This window comes from Gallinula chloropus, assembly GCF_964237585.1.
Source record: "Gallinula chloropus genome assembly, chromosome: 10".
NCBI classification, from domain to species: domain Eukaryota; kingdom Metazoa; phylum Chordata; class Aves; order Gruiformes; family Rallidae; genus Gallinula; species Gallinula chloropus.
The window spans coordinates 15,660,454-15,682,816 of NC_140095.1; the positions used below are offsets into that span (position 1 = coordinate 15,660,454).

At 42.7% G+C, this 22,363-nt stretch overlaps 1 protein-coding gene across 1 annotated transcript in view; it reads left to right on the forward strand.

Moving 5' to 3' along the window:
- The window catches only part of SGCD (sarcoglycan delta), a gene marked incomplete at both ends in the record, with an annotated part of 129,401 nt that extends 125,860 nt beyond the window's left edge, over positions 1-3,541 (forward strand). Inside the window, 2 exons of the mRNA XM_084268775.1 lie at positions 1,978-2,101; positions 3,368-3,541. Coding sequence (XP_084124901.1) covers positions 1,978-2,101; positions 3,368-3,541 — 298 coding nt within the window. The remainder of the gene's footprint in view (positions 1-1,977; positions 2,102-3,367) is intronic.
- Positions 3,542-22,363: the final 18,822 nt, after the last annotated feature.

Genomic DNA, 22,363 nt, shown 5'->3' on the forward strand with positions numbered 1-22,363 from the left:
GAAATTGAAGTCACTAAGATGTCGGAGAGCTGAAGAGTCACCTGGCCATGGTTCTTAGGAATTATTTTATCCTCAGATTAGCTCAGCTGTCTTGGGGTTTGGACACATCCTCTGGTGAATTTAGCTACAGTGACTTAAGACATTACTGGCCTTAGCTGTCTGCTTCTCTGGAGCGTCCTGCCTCTGGATCAGAGGCAGCAGGAGGGAATGTGTGTCTGCATCCCAACCACTGCAGCTCAAATCCTGTGAGTTTAGAACAGGTAGAGCACCTTTCATTTTTTGGGGTAGACACTAGCTTGAGAGCTGCACCACCAAGGATGAGAATATTCTGTGTCCCTGGGCAGAAACCTCCAGGGAGAATTTGGGGCAGGCAGTGCATTAAGCTGCTGTAATGAAAGTCACCAGAGTGCACGTACCAGAGCCCGAATCCTGGGTGCTGTGGCTGTTTTTACCATAAAGAAATTCCAACAGGTATTGGAAAGGCAGTTATTGCAATTGGAAGGTCAAAGGGAATCATATCTCAGGTAGCAATATTTAATGTGAATCATTCTTTGCAAGCTTTTTTCTCCTCCATGCAATCTGCACTTCCATCAGGGGGGCAGGGCGAAGCGAGTAGCAGCAGGCTTAAGCTGAGGTTCCTTGTACAGGAACCAGCCAAGGGGTGATACCAGTGGAGGGATCAGAAGAAGGCTTATGTTAGAAGTAGCTTCCCTGCAGAGAGCAAACAAAAAGCAGCTCAGAAAGATTGGAGAGAGGCTGCTAAGCAAGAGACCATGCTCGTTCCTTTGGCTGTGTATGCCTCAGTTATTCCCTGAAATTTAGGTTTAGTTGAGTCAGCCAGGAAATTACAGATGAGTTTGGGGGTCTTGAGGGAAAAGTGTTTGAAAAAGCAGTGATATGAAGACAGCAACAAGAGGGAAAGTCATAACTTGAAAAGTGCCACACAGAGGGAACTGTGCCTTTGCTTTATTGAACTGTTGGCTGCAATAAATACAGCCGAATTCCCTCAGTCTCCCATAATGTTGTCTCAGTAGCAGCAGGAGTCCATTTAAGAATACACTTACTTGCACAAATGATTATATATGAAGAGCTGAAGAAACAGCTGAAGTGCCACTGCAGTAATGCAAGCAAATCCTAAAAGCTGCCTGAGTAAGCTCAGGGCTGTGCGCTTCGGTCGCCGCTGCTGCCTGCCCAAAGCAGTCAAAGCAGAAGCATTTCTGTTCCAGTCCGCCTGCTCGCTATACCTGGGGACATCATAGTCTAGATTTTGTGAAGGAACAGTAAATAAATGGTGAGAAATTCAACTAAGAGGATATTCCCAAAGAGGGAACATTGGAGTTTATTATTGTTTTCAATGCAGAAAGTAATGAGACACTGTATTATAAAGAAGAGACAGGTATAATACAAGACCCATGAATGGATAATCAGTGAAGACTGAACCTTGCACTTCTGCTTCTTACAGCATTAACCCTGATTGCCTGAACTAAAAGGTTTGGCTGTATTAGCCAGTGCTATAACAGGGTCATCAGATCTGTGTGTGTGTGTTGTATCCATAGTTATGAGCAGTCAAAGCGATGCACAGGGGGCCTGGCTGTGAGCAGTGGGATGTGAGTGTAGGAGTGGGGACCAGGAATTTTGGGGGTCTTGAAATTTTTCTCTTTTTTTTCATTTATTTCCTAATGCCCTTCCAAACCTCACATCTTGCATATGGGGAAGTCAACAATGCAGGGAAGCTCTCGCATCTTGTGCCAGCATTGGCAGCAGCAAACTTGATGTGAAATGTTAGCAGATTGCATTTGTGATGTGTTTTCCACACCGTGCTTGAATTCTTTCCACTAACTAAACCAGGCATGGATCTGAACATCAGCAGGTCCTAAGGTGCTGCGCTGTGGGCAGTCAGGCTGTGCAAGACGACAGCCTGAGAGTAAGAGTGACTATTGAACCTACCAGGCTCTGTAACTCCCCTTTCTGTTACAGACTGGAGTCGCCTACGCGCGCGCTGGTGATGGAGGCTCCCAAAGGCATCGAGATCAACGCTGAGGCCGGCAGTTTGAAAGCCACGTGCAGGACAGAGCTCAGGCTGGAATCCAAAGATGGAGAGGTAAGAGAAGGATCTCCAGATCTGCAGCAAAAACAAACCATGCCACAGATCTTTCGCAGATTTGTGGCCTCCTGAGTCACTGAGGGGCTCCATTTGAAACACTGATGAGAAAGCACTAGTGCAGCAGGCACTCCAAGCTTGGTTTCTGCTAGTGGTGATTGAACATCTCATATGCAGACGAGCCTCACTCTGTGGCAAAGGCTGATTCATTAGTTTTAAAGTGCTCGGATAATAGCATCTGTTATTCAAGCAGATTTATGTGGCTGTAAAACACACAGTGTTCCTAAATTCTTTGTTCCCTTGTCACTTTAAAACAAGATTTACTTGGCCAACATAATTACATCTTTTATCATACATTTTTCTATAAGACCTTAATACACCAGTATTGATCTGAAAGGCATTTGTAGCTGATGTTTTCATTTGGAAATAAAGGGAACATTAGGAGACACAGGTTGTTGCACTGGGGAGACTTCCTAAGAGGAAGAGAGAATAAATAAGTGGTTAACACAGAACAAAATAGGTGTTAAAATACTACAATTGACATCCAAAGCATTTCACTACTGCAAGCAGTTGCCTTAGTGTTTTTAACACTAACTTTCTTTTAAAATGCATCTGTCTTGGGAGATGAGGTGGTTGGATACTAAAACTAGAGACTTACTGTAATTGTAAGATAAGAGCATGTACTGTCAGTCACCCTGTAATATTCTGCTGTGCGGGTTATCTTACTGTGCTCTTCTTGGTGACGTTAGAGCACTCCCCTGTAGCTGCCACATGTCCAACAGCTGCCACATGTTCACTTTTATGTTCTGTTTTATAAGAAGAAATTCAGGCCCATTGTGGCGTTTAAGTTAGTTTTAATAAACATAAAAGTGTTACACGTATACATAAAAGACACATAAAAGTCAGTACTGTGAGCCTGCAAGTGTTACTGGCAATGGGATTACAGTGCCAGAAGTCCCAGAGGAGTCACTGCATGCTCCCCACTTAGCAGTGGGGTACCTCTGGTTGGGTTAACCCAAACACTGAGGTGCCCCAGGAAGCCGCAAGCCAAGAAATCACGGTGGGTGGATTAGCAGAAACAAGCCAGAGGTCTTAGGTAGCTCATGGTAAAGGCAGATCACATTCTTACCTAGATTTGTATCAGCCTTTACCATCTTAATACACTTACCTACCCAGCATTTGTAGCAGCTGAGGTGTCCAAAGGAAGCTGCTTTATACACAAGACCGCTAATTCTCTCTCTGTTTCTCTCCCTCCTCCGACTTTAGATAACGTTGAATTCTGCAAAAATCAAACTACCTAACTTGCCTCAAGGATCTTCCTCTTCTGCAGGGTCCAGGCAAAAAATCTACGAGCTCTGTGTGTGTCCCAATGGGAGGTTATTTCTGTCTCAGGCAGGTACTAGCTCGACCTGCCAGATAAATACAAGCGTCTGCCTTTGAGAGACAATTTGCAGTGGGGCATCGCAGGCAGCACAAAAGCCAGTTCTGGTCTCACAGATTGCAGCTGCCAACTATTTTTACTAGAACACAGAAAGCCTATCAAAGACTTTTTTTGTGTGTGCGCGCGCGTGTGTGTGAATATATATATAAAAATATATATATAAAATATATATATATCCTCTGTGTAAAATGATGTTTCAGTACAAAGAATCCCAGGGTGACCCTGTTACATTTGTGTAGTATTTCTCTTTCCCACACCAAAATTTACTGGTACAATCTGCTGAATTGGACTTGATGCTCCCCTGGTATTAATATAGTCTCATGATCACCCTCGTTTTTGATCATGTTCTCAGACCAATGGGATTGCTGGCTGGGCAAGACCCTGGAACCGATGTAGAGCCACCAACCTACAAAGGGAAGAGAAGCATCTCTGATTATTTTTTCACCATTAAATCAGTGGCATGAAAAAAAGCCAAAATCAATATAATACCCAGATGTGTTGTACTGATCACCTAGAGTGATCCAAGATACCTGAAGTTAAGTTACACTCTTTAATTTTCACCTGAAGCATGGCTCCCTGGTGGGAGATGAAAAGTCCAGAGCTAGCTGGAGTTATCACATATTTTTCTGAAGGGGTTTGAGACTTGCCTGGCCATGGCCAGGGATGCCTTACACTACTCAGATGTGATGCTCCAGCTCTAACCCAAACCTAAAGTCACCTCTGTGCTAACAAAACATCGTTGCATTTAGCTCTTGGAAGGAAATAGTTGTAAATGTTGGACTAAATAGAAAAATCCTGAGCCTCCTCAGTTAGCAGGTGTCCTGGATCACCCTACACACTGTCCCTTAACACCTTTACTTTTGAAAATCTTTTAAGATACCGTGTGAAGATTTCCAGATTCAGACATTACCTATCAATGCCTATAGAAGTGGAGAAAATCACCAATTCTATCCATAAGTACAGAGAAAGTCATCCAAATCAGATGTGTATTGTCACCTTTCTTTTCAGGATATACAGCCCAAGGCCACTTAGATTTGGTGGAGACTACAAATTATCAGAGATGCAGACAATAAAACAGGCTTTTTTTTAAGCAGTTACAAAAGATTGTGACAAAGCCAGATTGCTGGAAAGCAAGAGCTTTGGGTGCTGGTTCATCTAGAATTTGAGCCCCCAAAAACTTCTGTGGTTGAATCTCTTTATAAGTGAAATTTTTTTTTAGAAGTCCAGGAGTCACTTAGAAGCAGGATAAAATGAGAAAATCTGGTTTTGTGGTATTAATTCCACAGTTGGAGTTTTGAAAAATAATGAGAAGAGCCCAGATGATTGAATTCTGACCCATAATTGCATCCACATGAATGTAAAAAAAATCCTTGAAAAACCAAACGTTCTGATTATCGTAGAAGTGTCCAAGTCGCAGTAAATCTCACAAGGACAGCAAGGTTTCTAAGCCACTGAGATGCTTTTGAAAATATTACCTCATTTGCAGATATGACAGATCTCTGCCCATCCCTACTGATACACAAAGCTGGTATACTTCAAGTGAGCTTCAAGGAAAATAACGTAGCTGACAGAAGTATTTAGAAACAATTTAGCCAATTCCTTTTTTACAGATTTCCACGTATTTTCTTGTGGTCTGGAGAGTACCAGGGTTTGATTATATATATATATTTTATTTTTTTTGATGAACAATTCTGGTTTAATACCAAACTGGCTGGACTCCACAGAAAGTTTTCTATGCAGTTTAGGACAGAAATGTTACTGCCTAACAGAGCAACACTCCCATAAAATTTATTCATGAAAGAAGATTTAATGATCTCCTTTTATTTCAGTAATGTTTTCCAATTAATTAGTGAACTCCCAACTATTCGTTAATGAATGATTCCTGTAATTATTATGTCTTGAGTCAACGTTTGAATGCAAAGGGTCACCCAGGATAACAATTGTATTGGGACACAGGACTATACCATCTCTGTTCAAAGAGGGGAATTGTGCCTATGCCTTAAGTCAATGCACTCAGCAAGGAGAAGCACATCATATTTATCTTGTTATTAAAACTAGTTTATTTGGGGGGAGGGGGGGAGGGACAGGAGGGTGTCTTGGGAACTGGTTGTACAACTTAAAACAGATATTAATGAAATGCATTAAGACTGTAGGGGCACCTAGAGTGATACAGACTTTTTTTTACCATGTTAAATATAGAAAAATACTGTGTACGTTACCTCTGGGGCCACATCTGAAGTCCCATTCATAGTCCTACATTCACTGCAGAGGTTTGGGGTTTTTTTCCCCCTGTTTCATTTAATACTGGTCACAAACCTTATAGCAAGCATGGCCCAATTCATAAACAAATCCCATGTAAGCAGTTGTGAACACGTGTGCTGCAGGAAGAGTACCTGGAATGGACGATGAGTTGCATTAACCTCCCCATGCAGAGAGGTGAGAAAGGCAGGGCTGGTCGCAGGGACTGACCCAGCAGGGATGCTGCATCCCGATTCCCGTACTCAGCTCCAGAGTGGCTGGTGGCTCAGTCCATATCCCCATGCATCCTCTGGCTGCTCTCCGGAGGATATCCATCCCAACAAATTAATTTTGGGAGGCCGGGCTCTTGGATGAGGTTGTGGCTTTCTCGTGTATGAAGGCCAAGAAACTCCATAAGGGCATTCAGCTCTTTACTGTGGTATGAATTTCGGGAGGGAGGAGCTGTGTCATCACTGCAGATGCTTCTCTGAGGTAAGAAAGGTACCTTAATAATGTCTACATAAGGAATTTTGGTTGCTTCATTGTATTTTACAATCATGTTGCCATCTTAAAAAGCATAAAAGTAGATGATGTGTTGAAAGATGAAGAATTGTTGCCAGAGATTGAGCCAGTATAGAGACATGGAAACCATATGAGCCCCACTTGAGTTTTAAGAAGGGGTTTAGACGATGCTTTCTGCACTTGTGCTGGCCTCCCCGTGAGTGCCCTGCTGTACTGTGAGGGGCAAAGCAGAGCAAACAGGACCATGTCTCCAAGATCCCAGGGGAAAATCCAGGCATTTTGTTTAAAAAGCAGCATGCACACCCATCCAGCTATCTCACGCGTCACAGTTTGATGCTGGGGGCTGTTGTGGAGTGACTGACCCAGCTGTTGGATGAAGCAAATACACCAGAGTCCCTTTGCCTTGCCCAGAAACACTTCTCAGTCGCTGTACCTGTATGGATTGCTTTTCCCTCAGTCAGTGTAAACTAGAGCCACCCCAGCTGGAGCTTCGTCCATGTGCTCTACCTGCCATCAATAGAATGACCAAGGGTGTGCATATTTCTTTATGAACTGGGCCTGCAATTCAGTTCTAAAGAGCATTTGCTGTTTAGGAAGTTGACGTTTATCTCACGCTGGTGTTTAGTTTTACCTCCCAACACTAAGGCAAGGCTGGGGTGGGTGGTGGATTTGGTTTTACTGAGCTGGATGGAAGAGACGCTGATGACTTCACAACCTGACAGGAGCTGGGTGGGTGAAAATTCAGGGCACCACCATCAGTGGAAACACTGACAGCCCTTGGGGGGGGGCTGCGGGACCAAACCCTGACTGGTGCAAGTCCGCATTGCAGCTGAGAGCATTAAAACCCATTGAAATGCAAATCAAGGGACTGCCATACTAATTTCAATATACCTTAGGCAACCATGAATAGTGCAGTTAAAGATAAATACGCTTCTGTATTGCGACTCTTGGCTTTATAGGGCTCTGGGACCTTGGCAAATTTGCTTTAAATGTGACACGTTAGTACGCAGTGCTCACCTGTACACCAGTACTATATCCATACATCCTGTATGGCCCTCCTGCTGTCACAGGGGACTTGTGGTGGGGTTTCTAAAGCAAAAAAGAAAAAAAGACTTTGCCATTAGCAAAAGCAGTGATCATAATGCTGATTATAAAACTGTATCCATTCTCCAGTTTCTTTATGGGTTTCGGGGGGATTTTTTTTTACACTTTTTGAAGTGTATTACTCAGCAGTCAGTGAAATGGGTAGCTTAAGAGTACAAAGAAATGTTAACAGTAAAGGAAGTCATCAAAAGAAGACAGTAACTGCTAAAATATGTATAAGGCCTCTCCTAGTTATACTGGTTTTTAAAACAAGGGTGCAATGAGAATGATTTGTATTTGGTTCTCTCAGTCATGTCCTGTCAAACAGCTGTATTTTGAGAGGATGTGGGTTTTTTTTTTTCCTCTTTAGGCAGAAATACCGCATATATGCACTAATAAAAAAGTTTAAGGCATAAACCTAAAAATACCATCTTCAATATACAGTATAGCAAAAATTATGTCTAAATAATAATAAAAAGTAAAGCCCTCCAAGCTTAAAGAGAGATACCTGTGAAACTTGTGAAGATGTCAGGTTAGTTCACATCATATCTAGTCTACAAACACAAATGCTCTTAAGGAAATTAGCTTTTGTTGTCCCCAGATGCGTGTACACACCCCCCAATATGTATATTTATAAGTATATACACATTCACATATTGTTTACAACAAAAGCCAATTATCTTTATATTTTTGTTATGGCTTTAAGTTTCACATTGCAAAAGAGAGTGAGACAAAGACCAAAGACTTACAGAAATTCATCCCTTTGCTGGTTGCCCTCATGCCTGAAATGCATTAACTTTAATGGTGCTTTTTCGAATCCAGGCAGGAAAAATAGAGGTTTATCACCAAGCTGCATTTGAGAGAGTAAAGTGGCAGGAAAACGCTAACTTCGTTAACTGGGACAAAAGGAAATAATGTGAAAAATCTTTAAATGTGAGGAGAGGGCAAGGTTACCTGAAATTTGAAATGTGAAGAAATAACCCAGAATGCTAAAAGACATCATCCTGGGCTGAAAGTATAAATAAACTGAGTCAGTGCTACCGGCTGTTCACTTAACCTGCACTTGAGCTTTAGCAAGACCAGGAACTCCGGTCGCTGCTCGGTGAAGAAGAGTAACTGTGCCGTGATGATTTCATTTTAAAAGTGCATACGGTAAAAAAAAATAAGTTAGAGGCTGTGTTCCTTTTTTTTTTTTTTCTTTTCCTTTTTTCCTTAGGGCTGACATTTTAAATTTTGAAATGTCAGCATCCAGAATTCGCCCCAGCAAATGCAGGGCACGTTCCTGCAGCGCTTTGCCAAGCACTTGGTGCTTTTCAACTGCGAAAATACCAGCCTTTTTATTGCCATTGTTGGTCAGGAACACAACCCCAGCAACATTTCCATTTTCCCCATTTTTAAACCTTTTTTCCCCCTCAGTTCTGGAATCACTGTGCAATATTTGGGTAGCCAGTGTCCTGCCACACACAGGTGTCCAGCAGCCCCCAAATCCCCATCGTGCCGCTTCTCAGATCTCACCCCGGAGGAACCAAAACCTGCGTGTGGCAGAGGCACTAAGGTGAGATTTGGGACTTTTAGGTAAATTTGGCACTGCAATTGCAGTGTTTTCACAGCTGATGTAGCTGAGTTTATGGCTTTTAGTGGAGCAGGGTTAGAGTGATGTGGCACTGATGAGATTATTCAAGCACGTGTGCAGTGAATTAAAGAAGGCAGGTAGAAGGGAGAGGGAAGAAATGGTGAGAGACTTCACCCTAATCACAGTAATGCAGCAAACTTCTCCGTCTGTTTACACTATTATACTTTAGATTAATAACATCCATTTTACTAAATATGGTAGCAATTATGCTTGATCTTTCATGGTGCATGGTGAAATTACTGTCACTGAAACCACTTACAGCTTGGGCCATTCAAGATTGCTAGGGTGTTGTTTCCATCCACAATAACGGCAGTGGCTTGGGGCTTGGAGGGAAATTACAGTGAATAGCTTGTATTTAGAAAGCTTTTAAGTCTGATGTGGTTGAGAAGCCCATGGTTATGCACATACAGCCCTGGGGCTTTATCATTTCAGACTCTCTTGTCTTGCCATTTGAATTATATTGTGCCCTTGTGAAAAGCGACACACTTTGCTTTATACAGGAAAGGATGGATATTTAAAGCTGCAGGATTTTTTATCCGAAGCAAAGGAGAAAATAGAATCATAGCGCACCACCGAGATTTCCCGTGCAAGTCACTTTAAGCTAGAGGTGCGAGTTCCTTTAAAAATTAATTTGCTGCAAGTATAATTCCTGTGGGAAACTTAGCACTGGTACTACCACGAGGAAATCTCTCACCTTACTACAGCTCGAAGCCACACAGCAGCTGGGATTTTCAGTAGCTACAGGCTGCTCATTCAGAGGAAGCCAGACTTCCTTCCAGGTAACTCCTCCCCATGGATTGTTTTATGGGTTGTTTTTTTTTTAACCAGTATTAAAGAATAGGAAGGATATGCCCACTGTGAACCGGTATGTAACTGTATGTTTGTCTCACATTTAGTTGGTTGAATCTTTCTGCCAGCAAGAGAAAAATATCAGGAGGAGAACTTTGTGTGAAGTTGTTACATTTACATTGTGCCCTGCTACCTAATGCTTCAGATAAAAACACTCAGCCTTATTTAAACAGGTTGGGTTTTTTTCCTAAGATTAAAAAGGACTGCTTGGAGCCTTTCATCAGGTCATACCCAAATGGAAAGTTTCACTCTTTCTAACATATTTGTCATTTATAGGAACAAGCCCATCACAAAGCACAGGTCATGCGCATCTTTGCATGTAACAGGAATTTTAACTTGCATTGTACTCGCACACTTTACCCCATTCAAAAGGCTTAACTGCCGATAGGAGATAAAGCCTGCCAAAGCCTGCTCCTGCTAAACGCATTATCGCTTTCTAAAGCAATGTAGTTTCTTTGGTCTTTTAAAAATTTCCTACCGGAGTCCTTGAAACATCTCGAGGCAGGCTCACACTGGAGAGCAAAAGAATAATTATTTGGGGGCGGTTCTATTTTTATCAAAGGCTGGGTTGTAGTTGAAAAAAAAAAAAAAATGTTGCTGCTAGAGTTTCTCCCACACTTACTTAGCTGCAAACACCACCACCCCCAACACGCCGGCAAGATTTCTCTAGGGTAGCTGCCTTAGAACAGAGGTAGCTCCTGTGCTAAAGCAGAGCCTGATAATTTCGCCTTCATCCAGGTCCTCCTCTGGGCGTGTGCGTTTGCTATCAGTGCTGTAATGGATAGTGAGACACTTTGGCAGTATGAATGATTTTACAGATTCCATGTATCTGCAGCCTTAGAGGTGTAAATAACGCTGGTAGTTGGTGGTTGCTGTACTAACAAGACCTTCACCACCTTGGAAGCATTGGCAGTAACTGCAGCAGGTGCAGCTGAGTGGCTCTTAAAGCCACCTCTGCTTTGTCCTGTACCACATCAGAGAGGATGGCATGGGGTGGTACCCAGTATGCTGCCTTCACTTGGGAAGCCTGCGAGCTGGGGGAGGCTGTTGGGTGGCTTTGGCTGTTGTTCTTGCTGGATCTGACTCGGATCCCCTTGGGTTTGAGGTTTGGGGTTTTTTTCTTTGCACACCCCTTATTTGAATTAGTTTCCTTGTGCACAAATGCCAACAGAGTTGTCGGTATTAACACAACAAATGCTCCGTGTAGGTAGACCCAACAGCAAAGCAACATTTGGTGCAAGTCAAAGCAAAAACCCATTCACCTACAGCATTAGCATAAAAGGCATGACCCATATGCTATAGCAGTTTTCATCTGTGATGGTAAAATACCTTGTCTGACCTCTACTCTGATAACCACCAATGATCTTGTAAACAGGACAAAATTAATTGAAAGTCTTATCACAGTTCTCATTAAGAAATTCAGATTTGTTTGGCTTTTTTCTTTTTAATTTATGTATGTGTGTGGTTGTGTGGGAAAATATAAAGCTTTTTTGTATCAAATAACATCAATCCTTGCACACTCTATGCAAAATTTTGTAAGCATTGCAATAATGCTATGAATTACACAAGGAACTATTTTAACTTTATTACACTTTCTGTATAAAAAAAAAATTTGTATTTAAATGATTTCAACTGCAATCTTGTAAAATATATTAATAAAATAATTGTTAAGAAGGAAAGAGATGTTGAGGGGTTCTTTTGTTTGTTTGAGCATGGAAAATGTGAATTAGACCTCAAACTTGTGTATGTCTGTAGGATACATCTCTATATCTGTATGTCCATAGGACACGATCACACTAGTGATCCATTTCACAGTGTCAACTCGATGGATATATTCATGCCAGAAATGCTGCAGAGGACAGAATGAGCATCGCTGCAGATGACTGTCAGGAGAAAACCTGTGGTCAGCAAAACATCTTCCCTTTGAGAAAAGTTGAGCTACCGTCTTGCTTCCACTTTTCTTTAACTTTTCACCCTTGCCCTACCTTTAGACCCTCACAGCCAAGAGGTGCAGCAGCAACTGAGGTCCCTGCTGAGCATCACACACCTCTCAGGATCACTGCCTCTCTCAGCAGTGAGCATCTGGTGCTCTTTGTGCTCCAAACCAGCAGGAGCTCAAGATTCTCCAAGAGGGACCAGAGGTGGGTGCACATTTCCAGGAACGAGCTCTGCAGAGAGTGGGGAGCACAGGCTCAAGTCTGCCTGCAAAAAAACTCGCCCAGAATCCTGGACAAACTCACAAAAAGCCACTTGACAACCTCTGTCTGCTTTAACAATCCATCAGTTTTATTTTAATTGGCTAACTAATCAGCTGCTCATGGGTGACTCTGCACATGCCAGGCAATCAATTGCGAGGGCATTTTGCAGGAGCTGGGTTTTAAGTAGGAATTTGTTGCCCTGGATTTTGTCAGTAAATGAGAGCATTGATTGAGGCTCGTTATCTGAACGAATAGCAAGAATTCAATCCGGCTGAAAAGACCCACGTGCCTTCCAAGCACACAGAGAGTACCAGCCCAGTCCTGGCTGCTGAGACACTGCCAAAACCCAGGCTGTTGGGATACGTGTTTACCAGTTTGTAGGAGCTACTGTTTACCAGGCTTCAAATAGGTTCACTCAGTGCTGTTGGCTGGGCACACACGGCCTTTCTCTCGCTCGCTGGGGTTTGGGTGGTTTGTACTTTAACAAAAAAAAAGAAGAAAAGATCTTTCAGCTGAACTTCAGCTGCAGTTCCTGGCCCGAATTTGGAATTTCTAGCAAACTGACAGTGAAATAATTCATTAATTAACCTCCATGGAGAAGCGCGCTGGCAGGAATGTCACAGGACCCACTCTACATAGCTGCTCGGGCAGCACCCATGGCAGGCAGCAGCTGACTCCTTCCCCAGTCATAGCAAATTCCTCACCTGGAAGTGGGTTGTGATTTAAGCAGAGAGTAGGTATGAAATTCAGCCTTACTATCAGCATGCTCAGTCCCCCCATGCTAGAAAGGCAAACTGTGGTGGCTGAGTAGCCACAGTATGGTAAGCATTTTTTAAAGCCTGGGAAGCTGTAGTGAAAACCAGGATTTGTCTTTCAGTATTGGCTCCAGGGGAAATTAGCAAAGTGTAATTTATTTCCTGGTATCTTGCCTTTCACTTTTTAAGAAATACTCCCTGATCTTTGCTTTCTTTCCTTTCTACCCTGGAAGTTATCTGTTCAGTCCCTAAATGGCAAACAGAAAAGATGAACCAACCCCCCCCAAAAAAAGAATTGCAAAAGCAGAAAAGAATCATTGAGATTAAATGAGTCCATTTCATACTCTCTAAAATGATAACAACCTCAACATTTTAAAATCTTATGTGCAGCCAGGTTTTTGTATTCTTCATGTAAGTCTAGTACAGACAAGCTGCTGCTGAAGTTCAGTTGTTAAATCAGGGTGATTATTTTTATTTTTATGAACTGTGTCCAGAAATCAGTGATGAGAAGTATCTGTTTTTAACAGTTTTTCTCCAGTGCTGTGACCTTGATTTTTCTTTCCTTAAACTGAACAGAAAAATCCTTCTGAATTTAATGACGAGAGTTCAGACCTCAATAGCCCTGGTGCCAAATGTATCCCAGAGGAAAATTATTATGGCCTCATTTAATACAGAAAAAGCAAGAAGTCTGGCCAGCAGCTAGGACTTGGCTCTTTTCTGCAGTCATTTCAGAACAAAAAGCAGAGTGTAAGGTAGTCTTTAAATATTTGATTCACACTATCAGGCTATTGTAATATACATAACTGATATGATCTGCACTTTTTAAAATTGGGGTTTGTGAATAGCCCTTCACATAACAGCTCTGCTTCAGGCCATCATACAACCAAGCTTGTGTAACATCAGCTGTGGTATTTTCCCTTTCACACCTACAGGGACATTTTCTTGCCCTACTTCTAAGCTTTGCTTTCAGTCTCCTAAGCAGCACAGCAATGCAGGCAGAAAACAACCCGCTGCCTCCTCGCTGAGGAATGCATGTGGCCATCTGCTTTGCTCCATTCAGTGGGTGCATGTAGGGAGGGGGGAAAAAAGCACAAAACACCTTTTAAATCTCTGAAATAACCTCATTTGGCTTTCTTTTCTGCTGTCTCTGCTGCAGCACACAGCTGCAGAGGCAAAGTTGGCAGCAGCCTGGGGTCTTGCTGGGGCTGGACCCCTCCTGGGGTTCCCGGTCCTACCTCTCCTTCCTCCAGAGCCCTCTTCCTATGCCACTGCCTGACTCTGGCTAGGCAACAGAAATATTTTAAATGACAGTGGAACACACAAGTACACAGGGAACAATAAGACCTCGGTGCTGCTCAGTGTTTCAGCACATTTTCAAATAAAAAGTACATTTGCATTACCTGGCTGAAACTCTGCCTGCAACTTGAGTTCAGCAGCTGAGAGCTCCAAGCCAGCTGAAGGATGTGGAGCAGAACTGAGATGGAGTTTCGGTCTCTGACTATGGCTCATGCATCTGCTTTACCAGACTGGGGAGATGTAACAAAAAAGGAAGGAAAGAGTACATGTACACCCAAAAAGGGGCACTGCATCTCAGTATGTCTGCATAATGTTTATTTTAATGCCCACCCAACAAACACAGCCTGCCTGTGAAAACCAGGGTGATGAAAACCTCATTGCTTTCTAGTAACAGCAGGCTTAGCAATAATACCTGACTAGGAAGTGTGAGAGAGAGAGAGAGTGTGTGTGTGTGTGTGTGTGTGTGTGTGTGTGTGTGTGTGTGTGTGTGTGTGTGTGTGTGTGTGTGTGTGTGTGCGCGCGCACATGCATGGGGATGGGGAGCATCCATTTCTTAATAACGTGTTATTTTTGTGTCAGTTTTAGCAGCTCCCAAAAGCATTTGGGTATTTCAATAAACCCCAGTCTCAAAAGGGAGCTTCTGCAACACACTCATCACAAACCATAATAACTAAATTTGAAAATAACTATCATCTGCTGTAAAGACATTAAAACATCCATAGTGGAGCCACCAGGCTGTGAACGTACATGGGAGCTCTGCACACACACCCAGTTAACAAAACAAAAAAAGAAAGGAGAAAAGCACCATCACTTCCAAGAAAAACCCACGACCTACCACCTACACCATGAACTTTTAAGCACAGAATGCAACACCCAATGCATTATTTATGAATGAATTTGCAATGAACAGTTTAGCAGTCAAAGGAAACACAGTGACGGCAGGGGACATGGTGTGCTGCTCCCCTGGCAAGACATTTAGCAGTGTATGGGTGAGGAGCTGCACACTAAGGAAGTCTAAGACAAAAATAATCCGAGTCCTAACAAACACTGGCCTGGTGTACTAATATCCTGACATACCCTGTGACCCCACTTGCACATGTCATCGCTCATCCCGTGCCAGGTGAATGACAGGAACACTTCTCAGGCTACAGGCATCTGTGGTGGCTGTCAGTGCTCTGACAGTCAGGAGGGGTCACCCACTGCCTCACACCTTTCCCCACCGCTCTGTTTTTATGCTGAGCTAAAACACAGGCGCAGCAAGCTGCTGCTTAAGGGCTAATGACAGGAACAAAGAAATCAGGAGGTATAAAGGCCACATTCTGCTTTTAAATTAATTCTTTATAGCTAGGCTGTAAAAGGGGCTGTCCCTGCCCAGTGCTGGAATGGGCTCTGCAGCGAGAGCTCCACACCAGCAGCAGCCTTCAGCATGACATTAAATCAATGCTTTTGTGGGGATTTTTTTACCTCTCTCTCAGCTGGGGTCCCTGGTTTGACTGTGTGACTGCAGACAAGCCATCGTCCTGATGCTGGCCACGCAGCTGCGTGGCACACTGTTGGGCTAACCCGCTGCTGTGTGCCTTATTTCTCTAACACAAACATGGATAACAGGCATAAACAAACCTAACTGGATTCCTGGCAATGCTGGGAACTGCATTCAGAGCTCCTTCTTGGGAAGAAAAGCAGCAGTGCATCCCTGGTAAATCTGACTCACACACGTGTAGGCTCTGGAAGATGAGGTGAAGCCATGGTAATTCCCAAAAGCAAGTGAGAAGCTGCCCTTCCTTTGTGTTATTTTTTTCACCATAAAGACTGAACATAAAGGCAGAAAGATGCTATGATAGCTTAAAGAAGTTTATATCATCTGACCTTGGGAAGCAGGTAAAACACTTAAGACACCCCTGCAAATCAAATGCCATGGGTGGAGGAGGATGGTCAATGTTTCCAGCTGAAGGAGAGCAGATAAAAACAACAAAGTCATCAGAATATGATTTTTCCAGGGTCCTGTCCTTTCCTTTCCTCTTTCTCACTTGCACTTTCCTTTCATTTTTTTCCTTTCCCTTTTCTTTTGCTTTCATTTTTTTCCTTTCTTTTTGCTTTCATTTTTTTCCTTTTTCCTTTCCTTTTTTTCCCTTCATTTTTCCTTTTTCCTTTCCTTTTCCATTTTATATTTTCTTTTTCCTTTCATTTTTTCCTTTCCTTTTTCATTTTTCCTTTCCTTTTCCATTTTATATTTTCTTTTTCCTTTCATTTTTTCCTTTCCTTTTTCATTTTTCCTTTCCTTTTTCCCTTCATTTTTCCTTTTTCCTTTCATATTTCCTTTTTCATTTCCTTTTTCATTTTTTGTTTTCCTTTCCTTTGTCCTTTTTCCTTTCCTTTTCCCTTCATTTTTCCTTTTTCCTTTCATATTTCCTTTTTCATTTCCGTTTTCATTTTTTGTTTTCCTTTCCTTTGTCCTTTTTCCTTTCCTTTTTCCCTTCATTTTTCCTTTTTCCTTTCATATTTCCTTTTTCATTTCCTTTTTCATTTTTTGTTTTCCTTTCCTTTGTCCTTTTTCCTTTCCTTTTTCCCTTCATTTTTCCTTTTTCCTTTCATATTTCCTTTTTCATTTCCTTTTTCATTTTTTGTTTTCCTTTCCTTTGTCCTTTTTCCTTTCCTTTTTCCTTTCATTTTTTCTTTTTCCTTTATTTTTTTTTCCTTTCATTTTTCCTTTCATTTTTCCTTTCCTTTCATTTTTCCTTTCCGCTTTCTCCAATGACTTCTTGACCTGAGGCCTCTTCCACGTGTGCTTGGTGTCCATCAAATAAAATACTTGGGTGGGACAAAAGTGCTAAGCACAATGTGCTGAGGAGGGGCCTGGTTTTTGCCAGTTTTGCAGTACAAAGACATTGCACGTGTAAATTCTATCACAGAGAAAGGTAAGAGCACGGTGAGAGAGACAAAACTGTCCTCTCTCTCTCACATGGCAGAGTCAGGGAGATATCAAGCCTCATTCTTTTTCTTCTTAGTATTCTCTTTGTGATTTGATGTTTGGATCTCTGTAGATGACCATTGTTAGGGAGCTCAGTAGAGACAAGACACCTTAACTCTCCCCCCTACTGCCATTTTAAGACATACTCACTGCTTTGCTCTTTCCTTCCCCAAGACGATGATGGGAGACATCAAAAATGACAGTAGAAATATTGAAAACTGCAGCCCTGCAGCAAGTTCAAACAGTCCCCACTGCAATCAATGGGTGCTCTGTCTACATATGGATTGTCACTTCCACTTTTAAGAGACAGAACAGCCAGCTTAAAACGAAAGGACCAAAGTTTGACATGACATGAATGACAGTTTGGATCCAGATTCATCTAAACCATAGGCTGATTAGTCTCAGGAGAGTTGATGTGAGCTATACACTTCCTGAGAAATACAAGACTAAAACAGCCACTGGAGCCAAAACAAGGGTAAAGGAGAAATGAATACTTTAATAATAATAATCAACCAAAGGCATGAATATTCTCATCCCTCCTTTGCATGAGAGCTGCACAGAGGATGTCAAGATAAGCCTTAGAAGGCCCAGGAATGGAGGTGGCAGGCAATTCAGGGTAAATAATTCATTCAGTAAGTTACAATGAATTATCTGCAATTAAACAACATGTATAAGCTGCTAAATTCCATTAACATTGCATGGCCTATATAAAATGACCCCTAACTGCATATTAAAGAAAAACCAGTTGTCTTCTGTTTTCATCTCACCACATAAAAAATAATTAGGTGAGGAGAACGTTGCCCAGACCAGCCCATCATGGAGCAGGCTGAAAGCTCTAATGCACGTATTACAGCAATCTGGGCTGCAGCAAAAGTCTGGATGCAACAGGAATATAAATGCAGCATGCTTGGGACCACTGAGAAACCTGTTTCCTCCATCAGATGCAGAGCTGATCTAATGCTGTAATGGCTTTGGTGTCATGTGGACCAGAAGTCACTGCCAGGCGGTTGTAAAGTTACACATACTCCAGAAAATAACTGTATCTGGCCTGACCTCAATTATTCACTTAATTTATGAGAGCAGTTAGGACTTGGGGATATTGTTATTTTACTGTCGACAGAATAAGCTTCATTGCACATGCCTGACTCTTGCCTTAGGAGGACCTAATAGGAATCCAAAACTGTTAAATTTATCTCCTACCATCCCAAAGAAATGGAGAATAACCTGTCCCTGAGACTGCATCACCCAAACACCCATCATCCAACTACCACACGGTGCTGCACAGGAGTACATGGGCATCTGCACCTGAACAAACCAGTTAAAAGCCATCATGACAATGCCTAGGCTGCATATCCAGAAAACTCTGATAAATCCAGAAGCAATTGCTCTTTATTCAAATCTAGAAAAGAATACACTCCCCAGAGGGTATCGTGACAAAGTGGCACTGGAAGTGTCCTGGCTTCTTCAGGTTTGCTCTGTGCTGAGATTAAGCCATAATATAATGTTCTTGTAAAATAGTGTTGTTGGATAAATGGCCAATTCTAAGTGATCCTTGCTGAACTGCAAAATCGATTAGGCAGTGATTTCCCACCTTGGATCTTTCTGTGCCCCTCAAGATTTTTCACTGTTGGAATTTGTCACCTCCACAAGAAATAAAACATGGCTGCACTGCTCTGGGGGCAATTTCTCTTGCCTTCCCTCAATCCCAGAAGCCAAGTAGAGTCTCCTGGGGTAGTTTGTTTGCAGTAGAGAAGTTGACAGTTTTCACTGGGAAAAAAAAACAAACCACCCAAACAGAAAAACTTGGAGGAAGTGAAACAGAGGACTTGGAGTCCATTCCTTACACTAAACACAGCCAGACACATAGAAACATGGCACGGAGAAGGCAGCTGTCCTCCACTAAAGCATCAGCTCTAGAAGACAAACTTCTTCCTCATCACAAACCAAGATATGATGTTGATGATGTTGGGCAGGTACATCCCCCAGCATCATCCAGCACCAGCTAGCAGCAACTGCCCTCAGCATCCCTGCTGCACTGCACCGTGCGGACATCCCTGTCCCACACTGCTCCTCGCTATGATTCATGAGACCTTGAAGCTGGAGTGAGGAACTACACATCTTTAATCTAACATGTCAACTAACAGCCATCAGGAGCTTGCTGGGATGAGAAAAAGGCCTGCCTGCATTAGACTCCTAACAGCTAGCTTTAACTTGCATTTTCCAGGGACCATTGTTTGTTTAAGCCTTTTCGGAAGCTGTCAGCCTTAGCAAATACCCCTTCAAACAGGAAGGCTCAAGTGAAAAGGCAGCTGAAAGAATTAGCAATGAAATCGTATTTCTTAATCCAGAAGTGCTGAGGGTAAGTCTGGTGGGAACACACACCTACCTGAGGAGAGGCACATGCTTCTGAAGCGGCCGCTGGCAGCCTGCGAGGTAGCTGCCTCTCAGGGGTGGATGCAGATGTGCCAGTGATAGCAGGATGGGCTTTCTGTTCATCAGCAGGAGGCAGATTTGGAGGGGGGCTTGCTGCACAGAGAGGAATATCCAGAGGAATAAAAACTTTTCTCTCTTCTAGCTCTTGGTGTTCAGGACTTTCCCCAGCATTCAAACAGGAGATTGTTCTGCATGGAGTGAGAGTTTAAATGTTTCAGAAGAAAAAGGAGGTCCCTTCAGCCATGCCAGTTATTTAAAAGCCCAGAGATAAGGTGTGAAGAAAAGCAGGGGTGAGACTGGAAAAGCCTTTTCTTCCACCTAGGTTCAAGACCATATTAAGGTTATTGGTTGGAAAAAGCTGCCCAAAGCATAGAGGAGGAGCTGGCAGTTCACTTGTTGGACCACAAGTTTTACCAGTGGCATCATTTGGATGTTTAAAGCCCTTGGCTCTAATTGTAGCATGGCCATGCTTGAATAAACAGTGCTAGGATTACAGTCATTGGGAAAATGGGATGGATTATGGCCCAGTCTGCCTGAGAGAAAAGCTAGTTCTGGCTCAGCTGGGCAGGGGAGCTGGCACAGAAAGCCCCTGACATCCCAACACCTCTCCACAATTATTTTCCTCAAGATGAGAGGGCTGATCAGGTGCATAGAGAAGGGCTAAAGCAGACTGAAACATCCCTCATGCAGATGCTCCATTTAAAGCCAACCCCACACAGCCTAAACTGATGGGCTTGCAGCCTCTTCAACAATCAGTTCTGCAGAGCATAGGAAGGCAAAGGCATCTGCTGTCCCACCAGAGTGGTGCAAGATTCCTGGGCACCAAGAACAGTTCCTACCCATGCAAAGAAATCCATCCCTCAGTCAAATCCCAGGCTGGGAGTGTGGCTGCAGTAAGACCCCACTGCCAAGACAATTCTCACATAATTTATCCCTCACCTTGTGGTTTCATCATCTCAAACAATGCTTAGTGAAGCTCAGATGGCTGAATCCTCTAACAGGAAAAACCACAGGCAGTGCTGGGAGGCCCAGTCCTCCAGGAGTTTATCTTTGTAGATAAGCAAGCAATGAGTCTTTGGAAGAAATGGTCTGTCTGATGTTAGCTATTGATCACTGAAGCCAAGCTTCTGTGCCCTGGACATCTACTGCCGCATGGCAGATGTGAGGGCAATGTCAGAAAATTGGGACTTGCCCCAGAAGAAAGATAATCAAGGGAGATGAGTCCAAGATCAGAGGTGCAGAAGATGTTCTATCCAAGACAGCTTTGTTCTGCTTTTCCTCAGCAAATGTTGCTGTACTGCCTCTGTTTTGTCCCTGATGCACCTCTTAAGGTGGTCCTCAGCCTGATACTGAATAACACACACAGTTGTGACTTGTACACTAGATAATGAGATGCTAGGTACATGGAAAACCCGATAGGTAATGTTCTCAAGTTCTCTATTAATTACCAATATTTGCTTAGCAAATAGCTGTTGAAATGCCTCAGTGCATCAACTTTTCTGGGACCACTTTGTATTTCCCAGATGCTCAGCTGGCAAAAGACTGACAGATGCCTTCCTCTGACTATTTTCGCTCTAACTGGCAGAAGTTTGGAAATGTTGATTTGACATACCCTGCAGGAGATTCTGCAGGCATCAGGTCAGACACCTCTGAGATGCAAAAAGTTGCTTTCCAAAATGATAAAGGCAAGCAAGTAACATGTATTTAACGTGGAAACAGCACTCTTCCACCCCCTTGCTAGACATGATAACAATGTGAAGAACGACATAGAAAGATAATGTCTGGTTTTACACATACTAACTCTGAGGCTCATCTGAGTGAGTTCACCTAGCACTAGCCCAAAAATTTAGAGATGTGAGTTATCTCCAAGGCAGAATTAACATTTGACATATAGTTAGGTAGGACAAAAGAGCTGAATTTCTCCATTCAGGGCTCTGAAGCTTCTTGTCTATGCCAATACCTCGCACTCTATCAGAGTAGCCACCAGCTGGCATGGACTTGGAGGAGCTATCTTGTAGGTGGAAACGTTAGTATTCAGCAAAGTGCTATTAATTCTGGCTTCTAGCTGCAAAGTGAAGCACAGGCCAACTTTTTAAATTTTCAGTCTTACAACAAAATTAGACAGAGCAAACTATTTGAGGAAGATTGACTTTGAGACTAATGCATGAGGCTAGGGTCCAGGAAACCTTGTGCTTACAGCAATTCCAAATAAGCCATTTAGTATCTCTGGCTGCAGCTCTATTCTCAGATTAATACATTTCTTGGGAGATTCTTCTCTAATACATAGCGAAACAATCAGCACAAAGAAGCTTCAGATAACCTCAGTACAGAAGCATCTCTTAGTTCTACTCCAATATCTAACATATGAGGAGAAGCACATGCGTACAGCCCTCTTGCAAGGGCTAACACAGAACACTCCCATTTGCAACATCCCTGAGCATGAAGTAATGCAGAAGCTGTTTGTCTAAAGGGCTTAGACAAAATCTGGGAAAAGCAGAAGTTGAGGAAGAGAAGAAACGAAACATAGCCCATGTGACACGACTAGGAGATACCTGTAGGAGTTATCTTTTGCTGAAGTCTTCCATTGAATAAGCTTTGAGACACCTACGAAGAGACAATCTGCTTCCCACCATGTCTGATCTACAGGCTTTTGTATTGGAGTCTGGCTGAAACTTAGAAAAAAACCCCACTTATTTGCCCAGAACAATTACAAAAGGAATGATTCCTGATACCATGGAAGCTGACCTTCTACTTTAAGCAGGAAGATTGTCAGCCCATATAATTTTCTTGTCAGCTGCAACCCATCAAACAGTGACTTTAACTTCCTAAAAAAGAAAAAGATAATC